The 25,584-nt window shown below is 36.4% G+C and overlaps 2 protein-coding genes across 3 annotated transcripts in view; one reads left to right on the forward strand and one right to left on the reverse strand.

Annotated features, from left to right (window-relative positions):
- The window catches only part of LOC122536639 (zwei Ig domain protein zig-8-like), a 77,284-nt gene extending 65,876 nt beyond the window's left edge, over positions 1 to 11,408 (forward strand). For both annotated transcript variants that reach the window (XM_043669131.1, XM_043669132.1), the window contains exons 4-6: positions 1,453 to 1,580; positions 5,805 to 5,973; positions 10,925 to 11,408. In XM_043669131.1, coding sequence (XP_043525066.1) covers positions 1,453 to 1,580; positions 5,805 to 5,973; positions 10,925 to 11,031 — 404 coding nt within the window. In that variant the 3' untranslated portion in view covers positions 11,032 to 11,408. The remainder of the gene's footprint in view (positions 1 to 1,452; positions 1,581 to 5,804; positions 5,974 to 10,924) is intronic.
- A 76-nt stretch (positions 11,409 to 11,484) lies between these two features.
- LOC122536638 (protein monoglycylase TTLL8-like) lies at positions 11,485 to 24,061 on the reverse strand. Its single transcript, XM_043669130.1, has 9 exons — positions 23,439 to 24,061; positions 22,497 to 22,608; positions 21,793 to 22,004; positions 20,600 to 21,007; positions 19,023 to 19,230; positions 18,857 to 18,947; positions 16,905 to 17,164; positions 14,033 to 14,380; positions 11,485 to 12,424 (listed from the first exon to the last, which is right to left on the reverse strand). Exons 1-8 carry the CDS (start codon positions 23,898 to 23,900, stop codon positions 14,040 to 14,042), a joined length of 2,094 nt encoding a protein of 697 aa, XP_043525065.1. The 5' UTR covers positions 23,901 to 24,061; the 3' UTR covers positions 11,485 to 12,424; positions 14,033 to 14,039.
- Positions 24,062 to 25,584: the final 1,523 nt, after the last annotated feature.

Consider the following 25,584-nt stretch of genomic DNA (forward strand, 5'->3'; position numbering starts at 1 on the left):
GTAACAAATAATGAAATTTTTAAATTGTATGGATATTTTATAATGTAATATTTCAGATTCTTTATTGTGAAAAAAAAAAAAAAAAAGAAAAGATACAAAAAAAATTGCGCAAAAATTTGCGGTCTGGTAACAAGAGGGGGGATTCATGCTGTTCGCTGTAACTCGAGCGCCGGGAGATAACAGTTACGCGTCTTCTTGGAAATTACGCGGTTGCCTGATGCTTGAGAAATTTTTCAAAACACAACCCGGCCTAAAGGAGTGAGGGGACGATACTTGAAAAGATCGGAGATTGCTTTCGCCCGGAAGATTGAAACGACACGGTTGCTAAAAGAGAGAGAAAGGAAATGTGAACGAAACGCAAGCCGGCTTGCATCTATGATCAATGTGTTTGAAATTCAGTTCAAGATGGACGCGGGGATGTATGGCGGCGGTGCGGAAGGGGTTAATCGAGGATACGTACGAAATCCATGCAAAGATTTTATGCGGGCATACAAAGCAGGTGAAACCAGGCCGTCCGCGAGCTCGTATATCCTCGCAGGTACACCGTTAATGACTGCTCTGATATCCTAACCGGGACGTGCTATTAAATGAGAGGATCTTATCACACTGACTTGACCTGAATAAACGTTGCCTAACACTTCCGTTTCTACGTTTCGCACACCGATAAAAATATCGAACATTGATATAACGTTACATTCCATCGCTGTGGCATTGATTCGTTCGTCATACTGTCCCTTTCTTTTCTCGGTTACTCCCCGAGCTTCTAACATTTTTTTGAATTGTTTAGCATGAATTAAAAACCGAAACGGGTCAGTCCTTTCACTCCGAAAAGTACGTATGTACATTGTTACGTTCTCACAAGTTACAGTTGGGATTATAGTCAAGAAAAATTATGAACGAATTATTACGTTGTAATAATTAAATTTAATAACTTGTACAATAGAAATATTGCAATAATTTTGCTAAAGGAAAATTTAAAAACGGTTTAAAATTCGTAATCGAAGTATATTGAGAATCAGAAGTATTCTGAGAGTCTTTGTAACGAAAGTGTACATACATACAGGGTATCTCATGTTACGTTATCATCATCTTGCTTTACATCGTTTATTGCAGAAAGATATGTTTCTAAAGAACGAAGGTTCAATCTGATTGTCGTTACGTTACACCATGCAACGTTCAAATAATATTTTAAGTCGTAATTCAGAATATTGTTTCCTTGTACTTTTGCCATCATTCAGTATTGCTTCAAAAAATATATATATCTTTATATATATTTTTATATATATCTATTCTTTATATATATTTACATGTATCTATTCTTTATATATATCTTTCTTCTAGAAGTATTTCACCTGAAAATATCGACATTTATATTCATACGGTTGGCATCGTGCTTGCCAATAACTGTCTCAGATCGAATAAAAATTACAGAAGCCAAACATTTCGTTTCAGAACCGGTTACCATCATCGTCGGAGCTCCCGATTTATTCGTGAATAAGGGTAGCACCATTAATCTAACTTGCGTCGTGAGGTACGCTCCGGAACCACCGCCCATGATGATTTGGAGTCACAACACCGAGGTAAGTATTCCCTGGATAATTACAAGGATGGTTCAATAATTATCCACACTGTAATGTAATTATAAAGTTTATTAGAATAACAATGGAGTTGTTGCAGAGAGTTTAACAAGAGATATCTTTCGGTGTGACATTGCTTCGTCAGAATGAAATGAACATGGAAATTAATTGTAAAATTCATTAGAACAACGAGATAGAGTTCGTGCGAGAATTTCTGCGAGAGATATCTCTCGATATACATCTCTGTTCTATCGAAATTGAATCCATTTTATTATTTTCATAAATTTATTTACCAACTATTATCGTTTATCAGTTATCACTTATCACTGAAGAAGTGAAAGAACACAGTGAACAACTGTTTATCCGTATATTTTAATTTTCAGTGTCCAATCTTCTTATTTCACGTAATTCTTGAGCCCTGAAGTGAAAATTAACTTCCACTCGGCAAGAGTTTAATCCGATTGACTAAAATTTCGTTGTAACGAAGTTCTACTGTAATTGAAGTAATTTACACAATAGAAATCTACCAACGATCTTTCGTTCACGCAATCATCACGGAGGTTTAGGTTCAAACGAATCAGTTCGGCCAGTAAAAAGTTCGTTCAATCAACTATCAATCGAAATTTTGATCCAAATAAAGTAGAATTCGTATAAACGAAGTTCTGCTGTAATGTCAGGTGATTTTTTTTCCTCTGCTAGTGACTTTTCGTTCGACAGGACAGTGAGACACAAAAGTTCAGGTTCAGCTCAACTAGAAAAAGTTCATTCAATCGGATGATATCGGCGAAAATTTGATCCAGATAAAGAACAGAGCTCCACTGCACATCATCGCACAAATTTATTTGCCAACAAACGAGTAATAACATGTGATAACATGAAACGCGATTAATGCCGAATCTCCGGGTGAGCCCAAGGTACTCGCCTGGTTCATTTCACGTGTTCAGCAGAAGTTCTTTTGTGCCGACTCAAAGGGAATACGTCGAGGGAACACGCGGCTCGCATATATACCTGTGTCTTTTTACCATTCTTTTCGCGAACCTTGAAGCAGAATAGCGAACCTTTTGTCTTCGTGCGAGGCAACGGTATTACATGGTAGTGCGCGAAAATCCACCGGGACGGTGAGGAGCGGGAGGGGAGATAGTTTCCACGAGAATATGAGAAAGCTGCCACGGCAGCTTTGAGGAAATGATTGCGAACCAAAAAGTCTGGATATCTGTCTCGGGATCCAATATTGTTCCTTTTTAATTAGTATGCAAGCCGCCCACCGATCGTAATCCGTAGCTATCGTGCAGGATACTTTGCGCGCCAAGTAAACGCGAGTAATCTCTCCTATTCTTCGTATGCCGCGAGACTTTCAGCCGGTAATTTTTACCAGTTTGTCGACGTTTCGATCGACGATTGACGCTAAAACTGTTTTGTTTTCAATGAATTGTCAGTGTGACGATTACAGTGTCAGTGATTAGCGATGTATTTCAAGTGGCGGACAGAGGAATGTTCAAAGAACAAATGATAAGAAAAAAAATTCGTAAATTTCAATTAAAATTCATGAAACGGAATTATATTTAACTGAACCGGAAAATGGATACTTGTTGTAGTATTGGTGTTGAAGTTACTAATTTTCGTAGATGTACCTCATCAGTGCATAAATGAGCACTTTGTATTGATTGACGAATAATTTTCTGTGTAATTAGAGTCCGTGACAAATAACTAATTACTCAGAAACATTCATTCCAGTTAGTATAGTAACAATTACTATTGCAAATTACTGTTACGTTAGGAAAGAAATTTTTTTAATATCTTTATTTTAATGTTTTTAATATCTACACGTTTGAATCTTCAGAATTTTCTTCTCACATGAAGACACATGATATCCTCTCCGAAAGAAACGAACTCGTGATTGTTAAAGTAAAAAATTTGATATTTTTGCAATATTGATGGAACACAACAGCGAAGTAATTTTCAAAATTCTGAGAGAGAATTTTCAATCATGTACACAGGTATATAAACATCTCGAACTTTCAAATTGCACAGTATTATAAAGGGTAATAAAGTAACTATTAATGTATCGATGAAAAAAATATGCTAATATATAAAGTTCGTTAGACGTGATATTTGTCATTCAGAAATAAAATAAGAATATTTGATTAGTATAAAACCAACATTACCTTACGGTTCGATAGTTCTCGCTCGATATTATTCAAGCGTTGCTCGACAGCAAACTACACGATAGTATAATATCGGAAGCAAAATTTCAGATATTCCGAAACGCAAGTGCCTTAGGCAATTCAACAACAGGATACAAGAGTTTAAGTTTCATGATACTTTAAAAAATAGGTCAAAATCGACGTAAGCGAAATTACTTACACACACACGAGTATACGTACATCGAGATTCAACAAATAACATCAAAATCTTTATATATATGTAAAATACACAGTGGGTCAAAAAAGTATTGGCACGCCAAGTTTTTTGCAATATCTTTATGAAAACAAATGATATATTGGCAAAACCTACTTTCATAAATAGGCCATTACATACAAAAGTAATGTACGTGATAGCAATTTGCAAGAATGAATTATATAATAATAATATGAAAAATCGAGAATAAAAATTCGAGAATTAAAAATATTGACACACTTGTAATTCCGGTGCTTAATCATTTCTCCGTTTTTTAACAGAATATTATTAGAAAAGTTAGAAAATATTCAGTGCTGAAACTTTCTTAAATGCAACCGTATAACTTTTTAAAGCACCAGTCATTTTGTATAAGAAAGCAACGTACCATGTTTTTAGCAAAGAATCAGTTTATTGAGATGTGGAATTTTATAAAAATTATGAATGGTCTTGTGTCATTTGTCTTTTCAATTTTCTTCTCTTCGCCACCATTTTACCAGCAATGTCGGTCACCAGTGACAGTCAATATGTTTCAAATTTCAGTTATTATTGTTCAGCCATTACGTTTCGTTACGCATTAACACACGGTTTTGCATAACATTCTCGTATTTCTTTCCCCTCAAACGAATTCCGTTGTTGCGGATTCTATTAAATTCCGCTGATTGAAAAGTAAATGCGTACAATTCAGTTATGTAGGTTCCTCTCGAATACAAACCTGCGCCCGTTCCTTTCCGCGTTAAATAACATTTTTCCAACGTTGCAAACGCGCACGTTAAACCGGACAAAGAAAAAAAAAAAAAAAAGAAGGAGAAGAAGAAAAAGAAAAAAGAAACGATACTTCGCCCGTAATGCGCTTACATTCAGCCCGCACACGAATGCACTGCGACTTTATCTTATTCTCGGTTTACAAGTGTCTCTTTGCAGAATCCACGTACGCTTTGCGCGCAACGAATAAATGCAATTTTTTTTCCTACGGAGGAAAATAATCCGGACCTAATCCCGGAGAGTAACGTTCGAAGAAGAATTCCTTCGGTTTCGCTCGTCTCAGAAGGTTTTCAGTCTGTCACTTTTCGAGATAATTACACATCGAGTTGTTCTCTTTAACACTCTCTGTCGACCATTTCAGAGACATGAAAAAAGAGGAAACTTTATAGTACACAAGGTGTTACGAAAAGTCATTTAAATCCCTAAAAATACGTTTTAGATTTATAAAATATCGAGTAAAAATTATGGATTGGTTATTTTGACCACTTCAGCAGCTAATGAGGGAGACCACTATAAGCAGTTGAAAGATATTAGATTGTTCCAGACGGAATGGCGAAATTAATATAAATTTATAGATTTTTTTCTGAAAATTTCGACTTTCCAGACTTAATAAACAAACAGTCAACAAATTATAGAAATTTTATACAGTAAAATTATCACTAATTGTGCTGTTAATTGCAATTAATTCTTACGTAGATTTCCACACAGTTACGTAGTTTTCTATACAATCGCGTTTTCTCACCACCAAACGTTTTTAATTAATTTTCCCTTCTCGTAATTGTCTAATTTTTAAAAACACTAATATTCTACGATACTAACCTCCATATGGCTTTATTATAAATCATCTTCATATTCTTGATTAATTCTTCATAACAATGAAGTTAGTATCTGAATTCATCTCGTTTTCACGTGGCGAACGAACAGACACACTGTTGCGAAATTTGGCAAGTTTCAACGAGTAGAGGCCGCTCGCAAACAGATTCAAAGATCATCATCCGGTCTTTCTCGCTGGGACGGGAGAAAAAAATGAGCGGGGAAAATAAGGGTTGTTTTTATCTCTCGGTGCAGGTAATTAACTTCGACTCGCCGCGTGGCGGCATTAGCCTGGTGACGGAGAAGGGCCCCGAAACGACGAGTCGTTTAATGATCCAGAAAGCGGTGCTGAGCGACTCCGGGATCTATACCTGCGAGCCGAGCAACGCAAATCCCAGCAGCATCAAGGTGCACGTTGTCAACGGTACGTGAACGACGAAATATTTCAATAAGCTGTTTCCTTCTTCGTTTCGACCTTCCGTCATATTAATCGATCTCCCATGAAATATTTCTCCCGTTGTTTCTTGGGGAATGGCGAAGAGGCGAAGAACGCCGCGCGGGCGGATTTGGCCTAGAATCGACGTTGTCGCGATCGATCTGACCGTAGCCAGGGCGTTCGAATTCATCGAAAGCCGTGCATCTCGCGCGACGTTTCCACGTCGCGTAGACTCGAGGCGCGAAGCTGACACGGTTTATCACCTTTCAATGGGGCGAGGAAATGACGTCGAATGAAAAGGTGAAACGTCACGTGGCTGACGCTATTAAAGCGGAGTCTATCCGGTGTCGAGTTTTATTTGAAACGCGGACGAGAGAAAATAATGAATCGTTCTCGCTAATTTATTACGAGGTTCATTTTTAAACTAACTTGATGATCTTGTTCTTAGAACTAGAACACTTGAACAGTGATCATTTATGTGATACGATATCTTATCTGGCTCGATGTTATCTTGATATAATCGTACGTCAGTTTGTTTGAAGAGGTAAACGATTTTTCTCCGATTTATTTCGTTATGAATCTTTATGTATCGCCATATGATATATATTATATTGTTAATATAATTATATAATTATAATGAAATATATTATGCATAATGATATAGAAAGAATGTTTCATTATATGCATGAAAAATAAGTATAAACGTAAGATATTGACACAGGCATTGTAGATCTTTCATCATGTATAAAATAATTTTGCTTTATTTATTTCCTCGGAAATTTCCATTTTCTGTTACATAAACTGAGTGACTTGAACTAAGCTCGTGCTACGATCGTTCGTTATTTATTTAAGCAAAGAGTTGTTTGCAAATTACTTATTTGATTTGGACAAGGAAGTGACTTCTCCTGCGCGGGATTGAACAAATTTTTATTTGAAGCGAAGATAAAAGATTTGAGATAATGGATTATTTTATTTCGATAATAAACACAGGGCAAATAACTTTATCTTGCCTCCGAGTCAAATATATAACTCGTAAATAATCTTTCGTTTGATTTAATCGACCGAAATGAAATAACGAGTAATGTCAGCACGAGGAATTTTAGCCGAGGAATTTTTGAATGTGACGTTAAATAATGCATGCAGTAAACTAGAGTCTCGTTGTACTAGATACGGGATAGTTATTCCGACGATAAATTCTCTACCATATATTTATTCCGAAATATTATACGTCTTTTGCATGCGTGAAATATCGTGAGGAATTTTGTATTCACACCTGACAATAGAATCGGAAGTGATTTGACAAATTGTTTCTGCAATCGCAAAACGCTGAAACGAAATGGAATGAAATGAAAAATTGCCTGACTTGAGAGTCCAAGCGATAAAGCAGTTCAGAGCTTTATATACATACAAACAAATTTACGCAAGATTAGTCGAAGATAACATCGAGTTAAATAAAATGTACCATTTACGTGTACAAGTTAACATATACTTTTCTTAATTATTTTTTTACACCACGTTTATTTAGATATTCATTTCTATTAGACACTTACCTAGATAGATATTCATATTTTCCTTATTAAATAACTGTATTATTTAAATAATGACACGCTTCTGACACGATACCACTATTACTACTGACGCGATACTATCTTCAAACGAAAAACACACTCGAAATTTGCGGTAATCTTGAGGGAGCGTTGTTTCGAGGGACTGGCGTTTGCCTTAGCTCGTTCGCAGTTGGTAAATTATTAGAGTGTGTCTTATCATAGGCTGAAAGCGGACACGCGGTTTTAACGATAATTCGGAATAAGTTAAGCCGAGTTTCCGGTATGTTATTTATCAACTTCAAACGTTAATTGCTTGGGTACAATGGCCTGCATAGCCTTACCTGACGCGAATGCAGATCGATGCGACGCGTCGTGCACGACAGTGATTTATCACTGTCATCGTGTCCCTGACTGATCCGCTCGTGAACGTTTGTTTGCCGTTCTTTCTCTTAATTGTCCGAATCGTTGCGCTGTTATCGCGACACGACGGAACATAGTCGCAGTCGAAAAACGCGCAGCCGACGACACTCAGTCGCAGGGAAAAGATAAAGGGAAAGAATCGTCAAACGGACACGTTGTGTACAACCCTTTTTTTAATTATTAGTCTCGTTTTTAATTATTCCTCTCAGGTATGATCTTCATTTTCGGAAAACTGAAAGTCGTCTTGAACAGCGGAAAACGTCTGAGTGTATTTTTTCCAAAAAATAACTAGTTATTTGAAAAGAAAAAGATATCGACTTTGAAAATTTTGAGAAAACAACGTCTGCAAGATACTAGTCACTTAATACGATTGAATTCAACATTCAGGCGAAATATTTCTTTCGTCCTCATAGTGATATTTGGGGATCACAGATGAGATATTCTGTACGTTAAATTTTTGTGTTATCGAAAAAAAAGGGAAATCGACGAGTTATATCGAGGAAACAGTAAAAGAAAAAGGAAAAGAATCGTCGAATGGAGTTTAGAGGAAGATTGAACTTGGATATCCTAAATCGAATGGCATCGACAGACCGAGATAAAATCAGACAAATCGAGATAAAATTTGGTGGATATCATGGAATAAGATAGCAGATCTGAAATACAAAATCTTGACTTTTCTTGACAACTGAAACAGATACGTCGTTTCGCTTTGTTTTCCTTTTTTTTTTTTTTTTTTTTTACTTTTTTTTGTTTTTTCTTTTTTTTTTGTTTCGGTTTCAATCTGTGTATACCTTAGAGACTAAAAATTTCAGACGAGCAGAAAAATCTCAGGTTGTTTCAAAAAAAGACAATATTAATTTGTCATAATTTCACGCTACATGCATATAAGTACTCTTAAGTCTACACCGCGGATTTTTATAGAAAATTTCCAAGATCCAGTGTGTTTTTTAATAATATCTAGCACAGGAAACCATTTTCACGGAAAACCAAGAATTTGTACAAAAAAACTCGCAGTCTACAGCAAAACGCAAACGATGAAAAATGATCGATATTTTAAGTCATATATAATTGTTATAATTTCGTAAACAAGAATGACAGAAACAACGTTGGTTTCGTTTCAAAGCATGATATTTTTTACGAAGGTGCAACAAACAAGTTGTAACGAAGTTGATCTAAATTTTTCATGAAAAATCAATTTTGGTGTAAAACTGATTCCACGAAAACAATTCGTATCTGCCAGAACAGTGACACGGATAAAAATTTTTTTTTGAAACGCTAAAGCATCCTGCAAAACACCACATATTTTTTTCTTTTGTTGTATTCGATGAAATATCATTTATACGAAAATTCCATATGCATATTCAATTTCGCATCTCTACTCTATATGTATGTATATCCTTTGAACTCGCCAGTTTTCGGAACTAAAATTTCATATTTCCAATCGATGCCGTTAAAGTAAACTTTGAGTCTGCGGTTTGATAAATTCTAGATTGACCCTGAATGGTTCAAGCGTTGAGCTGCAAGATCTCGGACTCTTTAAATTCAAAAATCTCGAGCTGCCTGAATTGCATGCAATGACAGTTATAAATAGCATCGTAGACTGTCAAATGTCACGTATGTCAATGACAGTGGCGTATTACTCACTCAAGAGCTAAGTAGTTGAAGTTCCAGAAACTTGAGCGTAACAGTAGTTTCAGGGACTGAGCCTTTAAGATTGAGTCCTGAAGCTTCGAAGACTCGATCTTCATACATCACCGTTTCAAATCCATCATCTCGTCTCGCAATACCCAGAGGAATTTCATCTCAATCGGTCACCGATGCCATTTGAAATGAATATCTCCGCGAACGGATGATGATTTCTCAAGGCTAATATTTTTAACATTTCACGTTTATATTATTTATTACTTTAGAATGTTTAACGTTTGCTGTCTCTCCGGATATCACCAACGAATCTTGCGAAGGAATAATTTCTCGAATTAATATTTTTTAATATTTTACGTTTCTATTATTTATTAATTTAGAATATTTTACATGTGTCATCTCCTCGAATATTGCGAACGAATAATTTCCCGAAATTGATATTTTCTAATATTTATATTTAATAACTAGTTCATATTACTTATTACTTTAGAATGTTTAACGTTTACTGTCTCCTCGAATATCATGAACGAATCTTGCGAAGGAATAATTTCTCGAAGCTAATATTTTTAATATTTTACGTTCATATTATTTATTAATTTAGAATATTTTACATGTGCCATCTTCTCGAATATTGCAAACGAATCCTGCAAAGGAATAATTTCTCGAAGCTAATATTTTTTAATATTTTATGTGTCTAATTATTTATTAATTTAGAATATTTTACATGTGCCATCTTCTCGAATATTGTAAACGAATCCTGCAAAGGTATAATTTCCCGAAACTGGTGTTTTCTAATACTTTACGTTTATATTACTTATTACTTTAGAATGTTTAACGTTTGCTGTCTCCTCGATTATCACGAACGAATCCTCCAAAGGAATAATTTCTCGAAGCTAATATTTTTTAATATTTTACGTTTCTATTATTTATTAATTTAGAATATTTTACATGTGCCATCTCCTCGAATATTGCGAACGAATAATTTCCCGAAATTGATATTTTCTAATATTTATATTTAATAACTAGTTCATATTACTTATTACTTTAGAATGTTTAACGTTTGCTGTCTCCTCGAATATCATGAACGAATCCTGCAAAGGAATAATTCCTCGAAGCTAATATTTTTTAATATTATGTTTCTGTTATTTATTAATTTAGAATATTTTACACGTCCTCCATCTCCTGCCGAAACTGATATTTTCTAATATTTTGCGTTTTGGAATGTCTCCTCGAATAATACCCACCGATTTTCGTCGGCCGATCGGAAGCATCGTTTGGAAATATCTGCCTGAAAGTATTTCATGCGAGCCGAAACGAAATTTCTGTTACAGAAGAACGGCCGGCCGCGATGCATCACGGTGATGGGAGTTCGTCGTACGCCGAGACACGGCCAATATGTTTTATAATTTTAATAGTAGCTAACGTAATATTTGTATAAGAGGAACGAAAGGATACACGGATGGGGAGGATGAGAAAAAAAAAAAAAAGAAAAACGAGAGAAATAGAAAAGAATGGAATACCCGATACGAGATAATACTGCGCGATTTCACTTTCAAATCGCATTGCCTATGATCGATAACATTCTTTCGGTGAATATTTCGGCGCAGGGTAAAACCGAATATTACCTATATTTACAATTAAATTCCCGTGACCAAGGAAGTTTTCGAATATCAGCACGGCACAATAATCGGTAAGAACGTAGTATTTTGTTAAGATATATCATCAAGAACGAATAAACTTACGGCGTCAAGAATTTATTGTATTATTTGTAAATAAATTTATTGTATGTACATATCAATAAAACGATTGTCTTTACCTTCTGACTGTTTCTCTAGAATGAGAATCTGTCGACAGTGTGTGTGTGTGTGTGTGTGAGAGAGAGAGAGAGAGAGAGAGAGAGAGTGAAAGAAGGAAACGAAAATTTTTTTATTTCTCTTTTCTTTCTCTGTTTTATATCGCGAGACTGTCCCGCGATTCGTCGGCGTGTAAAACTGAGTCGAACAGGAAAGAATGACATTCTTTTTGTCGAAGCCTTCGTTCTCGAGTTTCGAAAATTTCAAGTACATTCCTCTCTGATGGCAATATTCAACAGTCAAAGCAATATGGATCAACACGACGCACATTTCGATGTTACAATACGGGGCGAGACGTGCGAGTTTTCAATTTTTGCGAACCAGGACCTGACACCTCACTTTGAATTTAAATATTAAAAATGCTTCCCAGCAAAACTAACAATTCTGACTTCGCCCTCGTTCGCCAGAGATTCGAATTTAAGTAATTCCATATTGGACATTCTACGTGTTAAAAATTAATTGAAAGAATAAATTTTTTCCGTGTGAGACTTCATTTCGACTTTGGATATATTAATATATATATATATATATATCGTTGGCATGGCGCACTCGCGCTCGATAAACTTTCAAATTGAATCTTCTCGAGAACGAGACGTTTTATGAAAAACTTGTACTCTACAATTTCCCACTTATTTCCCCGCGTAAAATAATCCTCTGCGTATTATTCACTTCGGTCCAGCATCGAAATTAATTTGACTCTGGTATATTTAATATTCGATATCGATTTTCTCAGAAAACATTTTACTCTTTCTCTCGTCGACTGGTTTTTACACATAGAACCACCAATATGTGACGTACAAGTCGATTGTCCGTAATTGAGCCGGGACAGCCGATATAATCAATAAGCACGTTTCAATCCGATTTCCTACTTTATTGCAACAAAAAAAATTATTAAATCTTACAAGGGAGTTTTATCGTTTTATCGAGGAAAGTTTCCATAGTAGCTGCTCGAAACCACGTCGTCACTATGTTTTGTTTCTGAAACAGTTATCCTTGTTGCATTTTGCGGACAAATAAAATATTTGTTTACAAAAGAAAAAAAGTTCGTTATACGACATATCAGATTCTGTTGATTTTCTCGTTGAATTCATTCACTGCTACGGACGAAATATCTCGTCGAATAATATCGTTCATACACGTGACGCTACAAATGAAATGATTCTTTTTCTTTATTACAACAGTTCGATGTATCTCATTCGTAGTGATATCCACGAATCGACTTTTGTCCAAAACATTTGAACGATATTTATTCTGTAGCGTCTCACGAACGAAATTGCGACACGAGATGTCTCTGTTTGTAACAGCGAAGGGATTAATGCGCGTGCAATAAGAAGAAGAGAGATAAAAAAAAAAAAGAAACGAGAATCCAGGGAGAAGTGGATTCTCCTGTTCAGTTCAAGCGACTAGAATCCGTTGGTATTTCTGGCAGGAAGTTACGTAAGAAAGGACGACGCAGCGATGCCGCTCGCTGGTGACAGCGTTGATTACTTCTTCTATCTTTAGCGCCCATTAATTACAAGCTCGGTGCAACTGACTTTTCCTGAAAAGTTGTACGTGCACGGGGATCCCGAGCAAGCTAGACAGGCCAGCAGCAGACGCAAGATCGTGGCAATAGCTCGAATAATTCTCGAGTCGCGAGAGGAACCCGAGGATACACCGAGATCCAACGGAATTTTCATTTTCGTGCGCCACGAAATTGAAAACTAAATGCTAATGCAGGATGATTCTTAATTGGGCGTCCGGTAGTTCGAACAGAGTGAACGTCGAAGCGAGACGAAAACGTCTTGTGTTCTGCGACCTTCGGTCAATTGAATCAACATCGCTCGAAATTTTCAACGCGCGTTGCACGTCACGATTTTTAATAAAGTGTCGAAAATTATTGATCAGATTTTAAATTCAGCTTTCAAGCGGCTTGTGCAAGAATTATAATCCCACATCTTTGTCTATATTCTAGAATAATTCCATTTTTTGTCCCCGACTAGTTCAGAATCATTGAAATTCAAGTAAACTTTCAAAAGCGAAACCTTAACAAAATACAAAGAATTCATTCTTCACCTCCGATTTGTTTTTTCACATGGTTCACCACCCTCTCGGTATATCATCCTTTATAATTAAAAAAAAAAAAAAAAGGACCAAGGTGTGCGAGACTCAAGTTCTCACACTTAGACGCGTGGACTCGTTCGAAGTACTTTACGTGCTATTGGAAATCACCCTGACGCGCGACGATCGTCAACTTTCTGCTAACGAGGAGGACGACTGACTCCTCCTCTTTCTTTTTTCAATTTGCCGCGAGGGTTGAACGCGTGCGTCTGTCGGAACTGTTTCGAACGTTCCGCGAAAGAGGAAGAAGAAGAAGAAGAAGAAAGGAAAAGAAAAGAAAAAGTGAAACGAAGCTGGGTCGTCCCAATTTTTAACGACTTCGCCGCGCCGAGCTGTCGTTTGCGAGTTTCACCGCTCCTTTGTACGTTTAACTGCCACTTTCCTAGCCAATTCTTCCTAACCGAGCCCGCGCGTCGCTTTGTCCCTAACCGAGTACACGCTACGCTTTGATTTATCGAATATGGAGCAACGAATCGATCAACGAACGAGGATATCAGTTGGCGGCGGTGCAGCGGGCAGTGTTCAAGTAGTCGATAAAGTCGACTATTTTCGGTTCTCTTAATCGTGGAATCATCGGCGGAGCGGTCCACGCGCGCGGTGTCTGCTGCTGCTGCTGTTGTTGCTGTTGTTGTTGCTGTTGTTGCTGTTTCACCCAGCCGTTTCCTCCCTTCTTCCTCCGCTCCCGTTTTCGCGGATATTCCTGCAGCGTTATCGACTTGCCGAACACGAAGAGACAGGGGCCGAGATAAGGCCGGAAGTCGGCTATGTTTTGCTTGTACACGAGGCTGAAGCCGCCGGTGTCTGCGCTCGGATCCATCGGTACGTCCATTATCACTGGAACAAATTGAAAGTGAGCATTAATAACGCCGTAACGCGCTGCTCTTTCTTTTTTTCCTAAAAAGTTTTTCTTCCTTCTTCTCTCTTATCCTTTATTTTTGTAGGATGATGTATCGTACAAGAAGTTATTATTGTTATTTAGTTTATTTGCCGTGGAAATAACTCGTAGATCTCTGGCGAAATTGAGATTCTCTCCTTCCTATCGGGTAAGTCTTTTACGTTGAACGTAAGCTCTGCCTATTCGACGTGCCTTGATTCAATGGATCAATTTGATTTGGAATTGTTCCCTAATTATTTTATATATTGTTTAAATATTCCTTCAACGAACGATATTGCGCGAATAATGAATTGCTACAGAATTTGTTAATTTCGTTACATGTTCACGATTAGGTGAGAACTCCGGTACGAATGAACCACCCTTTTGATTCTAGCCAAGAGATCAAGGGTCGTCGAGTTCTTAATGACGATATTATTGAAATGATAATCACGTCAGAATGCGAACGAAGAGTCTGTACAAATTAAGATATAATTATACTTTCTATAATATCCCAGTATTCGCGGATTTTTATGAAGAAAATTTCAAAGTGCAAAATTACACGCAGACTACTAAGAACACGAAAAAATGTAGAAAATATCCGAAGCATAGTGCATAGTAATTCCGCCGAAGTTCCATCTTTGAATCTAAAAAAATATGAATCAGGCTATGCGATCGACTTTCGTACCATTGTTTTTTTCTCCGCCTCGAGAATCTTTCGAATCAGCTGCTGCAATGCATTATTAATATGACACGTTTCGACACGTGTGTTATTATGGGATTGACGCGAAAGCACGTTCATTTATTTATTTTTACCCGACAGAATTCCGTGCCAACAGGACTCGAAACGAACGTAGATCCCGAGCATAATCCAACCGGCGAGAGACTGAAAGAGCGTAGCAGCTGCTACAGTACAAGTATTGAATTAACTGGCCTAAGAAGATTCTCGCTTTTCGAGTGATTTTTGCAAACGTGCTTTCACACGAATTCAAATGGAAGCCGAATGTCCTCCGCAACTTTTGTGTCGCATAACAGAACATACATGATCGCAGGGAGCGAGGTCGAACAGAAATAAAGGTAACGAACGAAAGAAAGAAACTTCATTCCCGAAACTACTACGAAAGCTTTCGTTACTTTTTTTTCTCTTTTCCTTTCGAGTTCATGATTCGTGTGTACAATCAAAGAATTTCTTTTTTTTTTCTTTTTTTGTAAATGTATATAGGGTGTGCGACCAACGGGAAGATAATTTTAGAAAAATGCATCTTGGAGTGAAAATAGTGTTTTTTTTTTTTTTTTTAATTTAAGACTATTTTAATGTTTTGTAGAAAATTGAGCTTGAAATTTTGACAAGTGTACTTGAATTTTGTTAATTTCAAATTGAAGAGTGAATAACTAACAAGAGGTTATTTCTGCGAGCAGAAGCAAGTGGAAAGGTGAAATAAAGTTTTGCCATTTGAAGTTTCGGTATCGAGAAAATAGAGTTTGAATATATTTTCCTAAAATTACAGTTGTTGCGAAAATTTTTACGGAAACGATCGGTAACTGTTTACTTTAAATCGGAGACGTGTTCATTGATTCAAAGTATTTTTCGAAAAACTGCGCGATTAAACAGCTTGGTTGCAAATAAAAATTACAAGTGACTGAACATTTTCTTTTTTTCTTTTCATTGCCAATAACCATTATTGGCGAACGGAATTCCATTTCGGTCGCTTACAACGAAATTTATTTCAGTCGCTTATAACATTGAAACATTTTAAAAATCGTAAAATCACTTTGCGACGTAAATTTCGCGGAAATTAACCGAATAAATTTCCCTCGCTGGTAACTTGTTACGAGCAATCGAAATGAATTTCCCTCGCCAATATAATTGGCAACGAAAAAAAAATTTATCAGGCACTTGTAAACGTTATTTGGTAAGCAAAAAAAAAAAAAAAAAAAAAAAAAAAAAATTTAATAAAAAAAGAAAATAATTTTTATTTTGCGTGTTTCTTCATTCTGGTTATAATTACGGTCTCCGTTTCGAGTGATAAAGTCCTTTTCACTCCTTTCTACGTGTAGAGTAGCCTCCAGCTATTTGTGTCGCAATTTCATTGATTTTCAAAGAAATAAATGCTCTATTCTCAAATGAAAAGCGTAATTATGTGTTCGGCGTAATTGATCCGAGGGTATAAGGGTAATTAGAGTGGCTCCGTTGAAAGCAACGTTGCCGAAAGAGTAAAGGGTTGTCCTCTTGATTCGTATACCTTGGTAAGCAAAGTTGTTTAATCGAAATCCGGCAACTTGCGTAGTAGTCGATACTAAACGATTCGAAAAGCTCGGTCGAGTCTATCCGCGAGGAAACCGGAATATACCGCCTCGTTGACTTGTCCCGGCCACTATCCTCGAAAACTTTCGCCCGCAGTCTCGGTTTCTGACAACTTATCCCCCTTTCTCTCTCTCCCTCTCTCTGTGTAACGACGTCCTATAGATAGATCATAGTTTGCTAACCTTTCACCAAGCTTTCGAGAACATTGGAATAGAGGCGTTTGGTAATTCTCGAGCTGGGCGGGTACATCCGAGGATTCGTGTTGATCTCGATCAACCAGACCGAAAGATCCTCCATCACGACGAAATCGGCGCCGTACAGCTCGAAGCTACACCGTCGCCTGTCCATGTGTTCCTGGGAGGCCAGCATCGTCAGGACTATGGCCTCCGACATTTTCGGATAGATGTTGTCGTAATACGGCTCGCCGCAGTGCCCCGTTTGCCTGGCAATTAAATCTCTGTATAGCCGCCAATTAAATCAAGTATGCAACTCGAGTCTCTCCGTCGACGAAAATTGATAAATGTATCGGACATTTCTAAGAGCAAGTTGTCGAGGACACTGTCCATGATTTAAACCTGATCTCAGTTTCAAAGCGTCGACGCTCTGTGCTTTGACGCTCGTCAGTTCGTTCCCTTTTCGAAAATCTATTCTACGCCTAAAAGTGCGTGCAAAAGTTGTAAAAATGCAAACGCGCGGAATGGAAATATTTCGAAATTCCACTGTTGAAAATATTTTAAATATTTAAAAATATTCCGATAGTTAAAAACTCGTGAAACTTGGTATTAGTTTGGAGACTCTGCCAATTGATTCTGCTATTTTTTTTTTTTTTTTGGCAAACGCGGAAAAAGAAAAATGTGTAATAAAATAAAAATCCTCGCCGAACGAGAGCAAGATGACGGGCAAGGAGAGAAGATTCCAAGCATATTTGAGGAATACTTGATCAAACCTTATCAATCGCGGAATCATCGCGACGCTATCGAGCGTAACGAACGGATAACCGAAACTTCTCGCGCAACGTACAGGCCGGCCGAGAGAGAGAGAGGAGATTACTTTAAATATTCGTTCAGCTTCTCGCAGTCCCATTCTTGATCGCGAATCGATTTTACAACTTCCTCTGAATCTCCGCGTTTCCTCCGTCGCCGCCTCTCCGCGTCGTACTTCTCCTGAATGGCGGTATTGCAGATATGAATCGCTTCGTGATAAGTTGAGAAAGTGTAGGGTTTCGAGCTGAATCGGAGGAGTCCTTCCCTGGGTAGAGAGAAAGAAAGAGAGAGAGGGAGAGAGAGAAGAAAAAGGAGAGAGGATGGAAAAGGATCGGGGAAATTCTTTGATGGAATCTCCATCGAGAAGATTCTTCTCGGGAAATTTTTGGTGCCGCTTTTCTTCGGCAAGAAATCACTTTTCTTAAATCTCTTCTTGCGGGTACGCAACGACAGAGTAAAATGAACGTACGTTTTATTAAACTATCGTTTGTTACGAAAAAAAAAAAAAAAGAAAGAGTTAAATTATCGTGCATATAAAATTAAATTGTTACATACAAATGAACGTACGTTTTATTAAACTATCGTTTGTTATAAAAAAATTAAGTTTAATGTGAAATCTGTAATCTATATTTACGTATGATGTAATACGTAGAAATACTACAAGTGTAACGTAAAAACGGATTTTTACATAGTATGTATATTATTTCCGTTACTTTGCCATGAATTCTATCAAATATGGAATCTATTAAATTTCAAGTAATGTCCTTTTTAAATTTTCTTGATTGATTAATGGATCTGGCGACAACGAGTTGCGATCGATTGGAAACAAACTAATGAAAAGAATGAAAAATTGAAGTGAAGCTAAACTAAACTAAAAGAAAACTAAATGGACGGAAACGAAGTGAAGCAAAAGGAAACTAAATGGACGAAAATGAATGAGTTGAAACGAATCGGGGAGAACTGAAAAATTTTTATTAAAGGAAGAATCTCTCGTGAAGAATTTTCTGCGTTTTCAGCAAGAGACAAAAAAAAAAAAAAAGAAGAAAAAAATTAACGAGAAATCAGACTTCGTATTTTCCGAATTTTTCGCAAAAAACGGTGAGGCGTACGTACAACGTAAGCTACAAAGTTTAAAGAGTTCATGTGTTTACTTGAACACCCATATCGTCATGGGGAATGTGTTCGTAACCAAATACCACTGCCTTATGTCAAATTTCGTGTCCTGAATCAACAGCGGGCGTTCTGAGAATTGACGAAACGCATGAAAGAACGGGTTAAAAGAAATGGGAATTTCAATAAATAAATTTATTCACGTACCAATGTACTTCTGGACAATGAAGTAATCCTTTGGCTTGCTTTTTATCTTTCGGAATATGTCCTTCAAATTGTGCGATATACTGATGCCCGTACCGCAGCAAAGTTCGCTCGGCTTCAAGATCCATATGTTTCTCATTCCGTTCAGCTCGTATTGCGGATCAATCTCTTTCAATTTCGCCAATATCGGATTCGTCAGCTCCAGATACTTCTAAATAACGTAATCGAATGCCGACGGCGGGCGAGATTTAAAATTCGACGCATTCGCGTCAGGGGAAGAATTTGAATTTAAAAGCAAGGATTTATTTGCCTAATCGTGTTACTCGTTCATTGGAAAACACGACTGATTAAGAACGAGCATATTAGTTATTCTTGAAAATAATGCTAATTTATCGCGACACGTTTCTTCAATGATGGAGCAAGAATAATTAATGATTGACTTTGTTAATTTAACATGAAGCAAAATAATGGTAATTACTTGAGCTTGGATAACTTCAAAAAAATAATAACGACTTGATAATAATTTCAAGAAGTAATAACATAGTAAGTAAGTGAGAAATAATGTTTTATTAACTTTATTAACTTACATAATTTCGAGAAGCTTCGTGAAAAGTAATTTAGACTACATTTCCCTTATTTTTAGTTCTTTATCCATTGAGAAATTCGGGAATTTTTAGCATGGTCTAATTTTATTACTAATTTCTGTCGGAGAGGATATAAAGAAAATGATAAAATAATGAATAATCTAACACAAATTATTGTATTTATCTTGAATAATTCAATGATTATTCGCGGATCAATATGACGATGTAAAGTAGATTTTTAAAATTCTCGTTTTCCTGTTATTTATAACATTATAAAGCAGCGTAAAAATTAACGACTGAAAAATGAGGACTTCCAAGAAAACCTGTTTTAAATATAACATTCTGCGCACTAGAGATCGTTAAAACTAAAGAAAATTTATTCTAATAAATAAATTACTTTCCGCGGCTTCTTGAAATTGTATAATTATCCAAGTCAATCTTTCGAGTCTTTTAATGAAAATTTCGCCATCAGAAGAACACGTGACGATGAATTAGCCTTAATTGTAAGTTTCTAAAAATCCTGCGAAATTGTAGCCTGATGTTCAAATTGCTCCCTCATTTATTTCATAAATAACTGTCTCGTTTATTTCTTGCATCACTTTTGAGAATATTGCGTATGCTCTTTCTTAGACATTTGTGTTTTTAATGAACGAATACACTACAAGATAATAACATACGAAGGATTCAAAAACCAATCAGTGTAAGTCATCTTCATTAGAAACAACTGTCATGCAAATGTTACTGTCAAATTTGTCAACAGTCGATTTTAAGAATTTCAGTCGTTGCAATAAAATTAAATTAAATACTAATATCACAATTAAACTGTTGCATGAGTTTGATTAAAAAAAAAATATGTATATATATATAGCACAAGTCACTTTTAATAAAAAATGACACACACTGACTGACTGAGCTCTCCACGTCTAACTGTATTATTTATTATTTTATAATACTCAATAAACAACATAAACTGATAAAAGTACACGAGTGTCATACTTGCAACTGTTCTCGACTTCTCTCCGACGTGGCCTCGATTCCAGCGCCCTCGTGCACAGCCGCGGCATAATCGTCCAAAAACGAGTTCCATTCCTCCTCCTCGAACTCGGTGACAAAGTCTTTGTCTATGTTCTGGTGGTTTTCATGGGCGATCAATTCTTCGCAGCGTTTCATCGCGAATTCCAGCCGACTCATTGGAATCGGACGGTGACCAGTCTCCGGGGGACTCTGGTCGTCTTGCATTCTTTCGACGAACCATTTCAACAAACCGGCGGCGGCGGTCAAGCGAAAGTCGTCGAGGAAAGCTTTCGGTTCTCTGCTCAGATTGTAACTCCGTGGGAACAGCACCGACGACACATCTTCCTCGTACATCCAGTGGGCTTCTTCCAACAAACGAGCCATTCCTAGCTACATTATACGTCGTCGTAAGCATTTTTGTCAAGTTTGATCGATGAGGTTCCAGTTGGAGTTTACTAGAATTTGAATTCCGTATCCGCGTTTCGATGACGAGCACAACTCGAATTTAATATACGTGTAATTTAATTTAGTCAACGTAATGTAGCGTGATGTAATAATTATATTTGACGCGATATAATAAAATGGCATGTAGTACGTGAATACGATGTATTTGACATTATAACTTAATAGCGACCATTTCCTCATGACGAGGAATAACATAATTTGACCTTCGTACGTGCTTACTCTGAATTATGTACTCCTTGAAACAATTATACTTTTGAGCTCAAACATGTGTTTTGTCTCATCAATAATTTATGTCGCAGATATTGGCAATGTTGCGGAATGAAGCGAATTTTAATCTACAGTTGTAGAAAAATTTAAATATTTCCAACGTTGTGATGTAAATCGTCACGCTTCTAATCATAATCGTTCCGCTTGAACCTTATCATTTCATTTGCAATTCTTTTCAATCGGTTCTATTTTTAAACGCGAGACGAAATTCCAAAAATTCGTTTAATATTTCCCCCTCGTCATTTCTCTTCTATATACTCTCATGATGTTCTGTGAAGAAACTCGAGAAATTTAAATTGTTGCTTGGCCCTTGACGAGGTTGATAATTATATAAATGTAGTCTGTATCTTGAGTGGCACGCGTCATGTCGAAAATTATCGCGCGATATTGTCGTCTCACACGAAAACAGGGGAATCGGATAAAATAAAAGGATGGTGATTAACCTTGGAGGTGTAGACGGAAGGTTTTTGATATCTGTTGAGAATCGTGTTGTTACTGAGGCCGCGATGCCAATCGACAAAGTCGTTTCGACAGTCCCATATAAAGTCTGGCGGTTTGTGGCGTAGCATGGCGAAAATTACAGCTTTCTCGTTCAAACTGCCGTCCGGGTGGGTCAAATCGCCCAGTGATCTTGATTCTAAGCTGGCTATGCTGCCTGAAAATTCAATGATAGATTTCGTATTTTTATCGACGAAATTAAAGAAGTAAGATTTAGTCAGAAATTTGTTTCATCCAACGAATGTTGTGTAATAAACTTATTGCTATGCTACTTATTTGCAATATTTTTATTCATTATTATTGCACACGATTTTAAAAATATATTAATATTATTATTTAAGTATGAATATTAAGAATGAACATGAATTATATTTATTTTACATTTTGTGTATGTATATATATATATATATTTCAGTATCTTTGTATCTTTCACGAATGTACAAACATCCGAGAATTAAATTTTCACGATGTCACTCACGGTAGAGAAATATGGGGAAAAAAAGGACGAAGATGAGAAAACGCAAGGTAGCGAGCGAGACAGCTGCCTCTTTTATTTAGACATCTCATCAGAGTTTATGCGGTCAATTTTTAATTAACGAGAGTAGAATGTAAAGAAAAAGATTTAATTAAGAAAGACAAGAAAACTAACCGTAAGGTAGGGCCCTCGTTTTTGTAGCTTCGTGTTTCTGTACCCAGCCCCTTTTCTCCAGAGCTTCTTTCAATTTCGGTAACTCGCCGCGTATCAAAAATATTTTGTGTCTCTGAAAGACGGTAGCACGTGCTTTAAAATATCTTAAAGTCACTATATCCTTCTAAAAGCTACAATTATTCACGAATTATTACTATTATTATTATTATTATTTTTATTATAAGGATGTATTATGTGTGTGATGAAAACCATGTTAAAATTAGTCACAGTTATTGCTAAGTTTACAAACAAATCTAGAAATATGTGGGGAATTATGAAATATTTAATACACACGTGTATTTATCAGAAATATTCAATTGTCCATTATATATTAATAAACCTCACAGTTAACATTCAGTGGGATTATTTATTATATGTTTAAAATTGCTATTCATGTTACGTATCAATCTTACCAAAAGTATATCTTTGCAATGGACGCCTTACGATATGTATACAGAGTACTTTAATATACAATTGCAATTATCTTATTCTACAGATAATATTGCATAAAAAAAGAAAAAAAATATCGATGTGCATTTCTCTTTCACGCGTCCATCTATAATAGAAATAAACCAACTACGCTGAATAATTATAATTACCACTCCGAAAAAAAATTTCATTTCGAAACATTTTTCGCATAACGAACAGTTAACGAGGATAATTGCATTCATTAATTGAAATGGGCCGCCCTGTATACATTTCGAGATTGGTTTCAAATTTTAATATAATCGTGCCTCGTTATAGTATCGATGGAATTTCAAAGTGCTTCATACAACACACGTAATAACAACATACACGCATGCATATTTTATGACAAGTATTCGAATAACAGATACAAATATCCAACTAATCCGCGCAACGAGCCAATCCAATTTATTTCTATTTAAATTTCATTTCAGCTACCTTGATGGCCCTGGCGACTTTCGCTTTAATTTTCTGATAACGTTCGCTCCTGGCCCAGTGAGTTTTGCAGCACTCGTCGTCCTTGAGCACGATACTCCTGTGGTTGTTGACGGCGTCGGTATCGTGCTTGTCAAAGATCTCCCGGGGGCAGCAGGAACTCGTGTCCACGAACGATCCGGAGAACGTGCCGCAGTCAAGCTGCGGCAGGCTGTTAACACCGCTGATCTCATTGTCGTTCGTGTCCGGAAGTGGCCATTTCGAGTTCATTTTCGTCCAGTCCACGCGATTGTACGGATTCACCGGGCTCTCCTTCTTTTCCAGACTGATCAAAGGAGTCAATTTGCAGCAAGAGGTCCCCGCTTTATCCTCGTTCGTGGAATCGGTGGCCGCTGAATCTTTCGTGACCCTAATGTCCCTTAACCGGGGAGTGAAGGTGAAACGTTCCAATTTATTACGCGACATCTACTCAATTTCGTTCCTCTTCTTGCTCGGCGATCGATTTAATCGCCGCGTTTAACTCTGATTAATCAGATCATCCGATCGAAGAAGAACTTTTACCTTCTTTCTTTTTTCTTTTTTTTCTTTTTTAAATACGTAAATACCTTAAATCAGGCGGTAAATCCATAGTTCCGTCGTGAATTGAAACAGCTGTTTTGTATCAATTCCTAGACAAATTTAAAAAAAACATAACTATATATTATTATTAAATAATTATATATAATAATTATTGTTTATATAACAGTTTATATTCAAGTATTATAAGTATTATATAAGATCTCGTACGCTTAACATGACCATTTCCAAGATACAGCCTGTTTTTGTACGTATTATTCAATACAAGTTCTTTTTCTATTTAGTAGAAAAACTATTTGTCAATATGACGCATATTAAATGCGTGCTTGCCATTTCTATATTTGCACAATCTACCATTATTATTAATATTATAAAGTATAAACTCAAGGCTCTATTAAGCACTTGAGTGCTCAACTAAAATTATCATATAAAAATTTAATATCAATTGGAAACATGTAACCAAATCAGAGATGCGTTCATCTTTAACACTAGAATTGCCAAAACAGTCAAAATGATCAATTAATTAATAATTTTTATTACTCGTTTTATAGACATAGAACACTATTTTTAGAGATTTAAATGATTTCTCATAAAGTGTATAAATATAAGCTTGTGCACTATTGTATTATAAAGTTCTCTATTTTCTTTTCTTTTTCAGTGTCTCTGATGGAAATTTGATGCTTTAATCATCGGTAGTTCCAGTGTCTGACATATTTATTCAGTATATTTTAATATGCTGTTGTCTTTGAATCTCTAATGCGTAAGTAAACTAATTCTTTTAAATATCACAGGTTATCTATGATACTCCAATATGGACCAAACATTCAAGGAGTTATTACATTTATTGATGATTCATGCTACTCGACTAACCTAAAAAACATGACATGGATATTTTTACACAGTAGTAGAGTGTCTGTATCAAACGTTATTAAAACAATTAAATTGAACGGCTGAGTTTATCAAAAGAATTATCGGAAGACAGAAATTTCTTTTCTCTTTTATTTGATCGAGTTGAAGTCACCGGTGAAATTACGCCCGCATGTTCTGAAATCTTGAGTGTTTAATCCGTTTAATACTAGAATATCACGGATCTGAAGCATTTCGGTATTTATAATATCTTAAATATCAAGTATCTAAAATATTTTAATCGAGATTCAAGCAGGATTCAAGAATAAATGTATCAAAAGGTGTACGCTTGTATAATCTTTACGTGGTATTAAGCTTTCGGTAATTTCAGTGAACAGAGGGTCGAATTACCTTTAGACAAATGCGTTAATTACAAGGAATTTGCCTTTCGATGGAAATCATCTAATTAAAGTAAACGCCGTTGCAGGAAAAATTCGTCGCCTACGCGGTGGAGGAAATTAGAATCGTTTAAAACAGCGCAAATATTTGCCGATGGTCTTACACTTTTGAAACACCCGGGCGGATGAAGTGAGAAAGGCCAGATCGATCAATCTGCCTGTTTAACCCGGCCAGCTTATTGTCTGGCACGCTTAATCGCCTAAGTAATTAACCTTTTACGCAACGAACTTTCGAGATACCGGTTTTCACCCTCATTAGAGGACAGTAT

The sequence above is a fragment of the Frieseomelitta varia genome, unplaced genomic scaffold, assembly GCF_011392965.1.
Source record: "Frieseomelitta varia isolate USP_RPSP 00005682 unplaced genomic scaffold, Fvar_1.2 scaffold_859, whole genome shotgun sequence".
Taxonomy (NCBI): Eukaryota; Metazoa; Arthropoda; class Insecta; order Hymenoptera; family Apidae; genus Frieseomelitta; species Frieseomelitta varia.

Coding starts and splice junctions, on each gene's coding strand:
- LOC122536638 (XM_043669130.1), bottom strand. CDS start 23,900: ATGTCGCGTAATAAATTGGAACGTTTCACCTTCACTCCCCGGTTAAGG. Junction 22,005..22,496: donor AACGAGGGCCCTACCTTACG/GTTAGTTTTCTT, acceptor TTGAATTTTCAG/GCAGCATAGCCAGCTTAGAA. Junction 21,008..21,792: donor CTTCCGTCTACACCTCCAAG/GTTAATCACCAT, acceptor CGTATAATGTAG/CTAGGAATGGCTCGTTTGTT.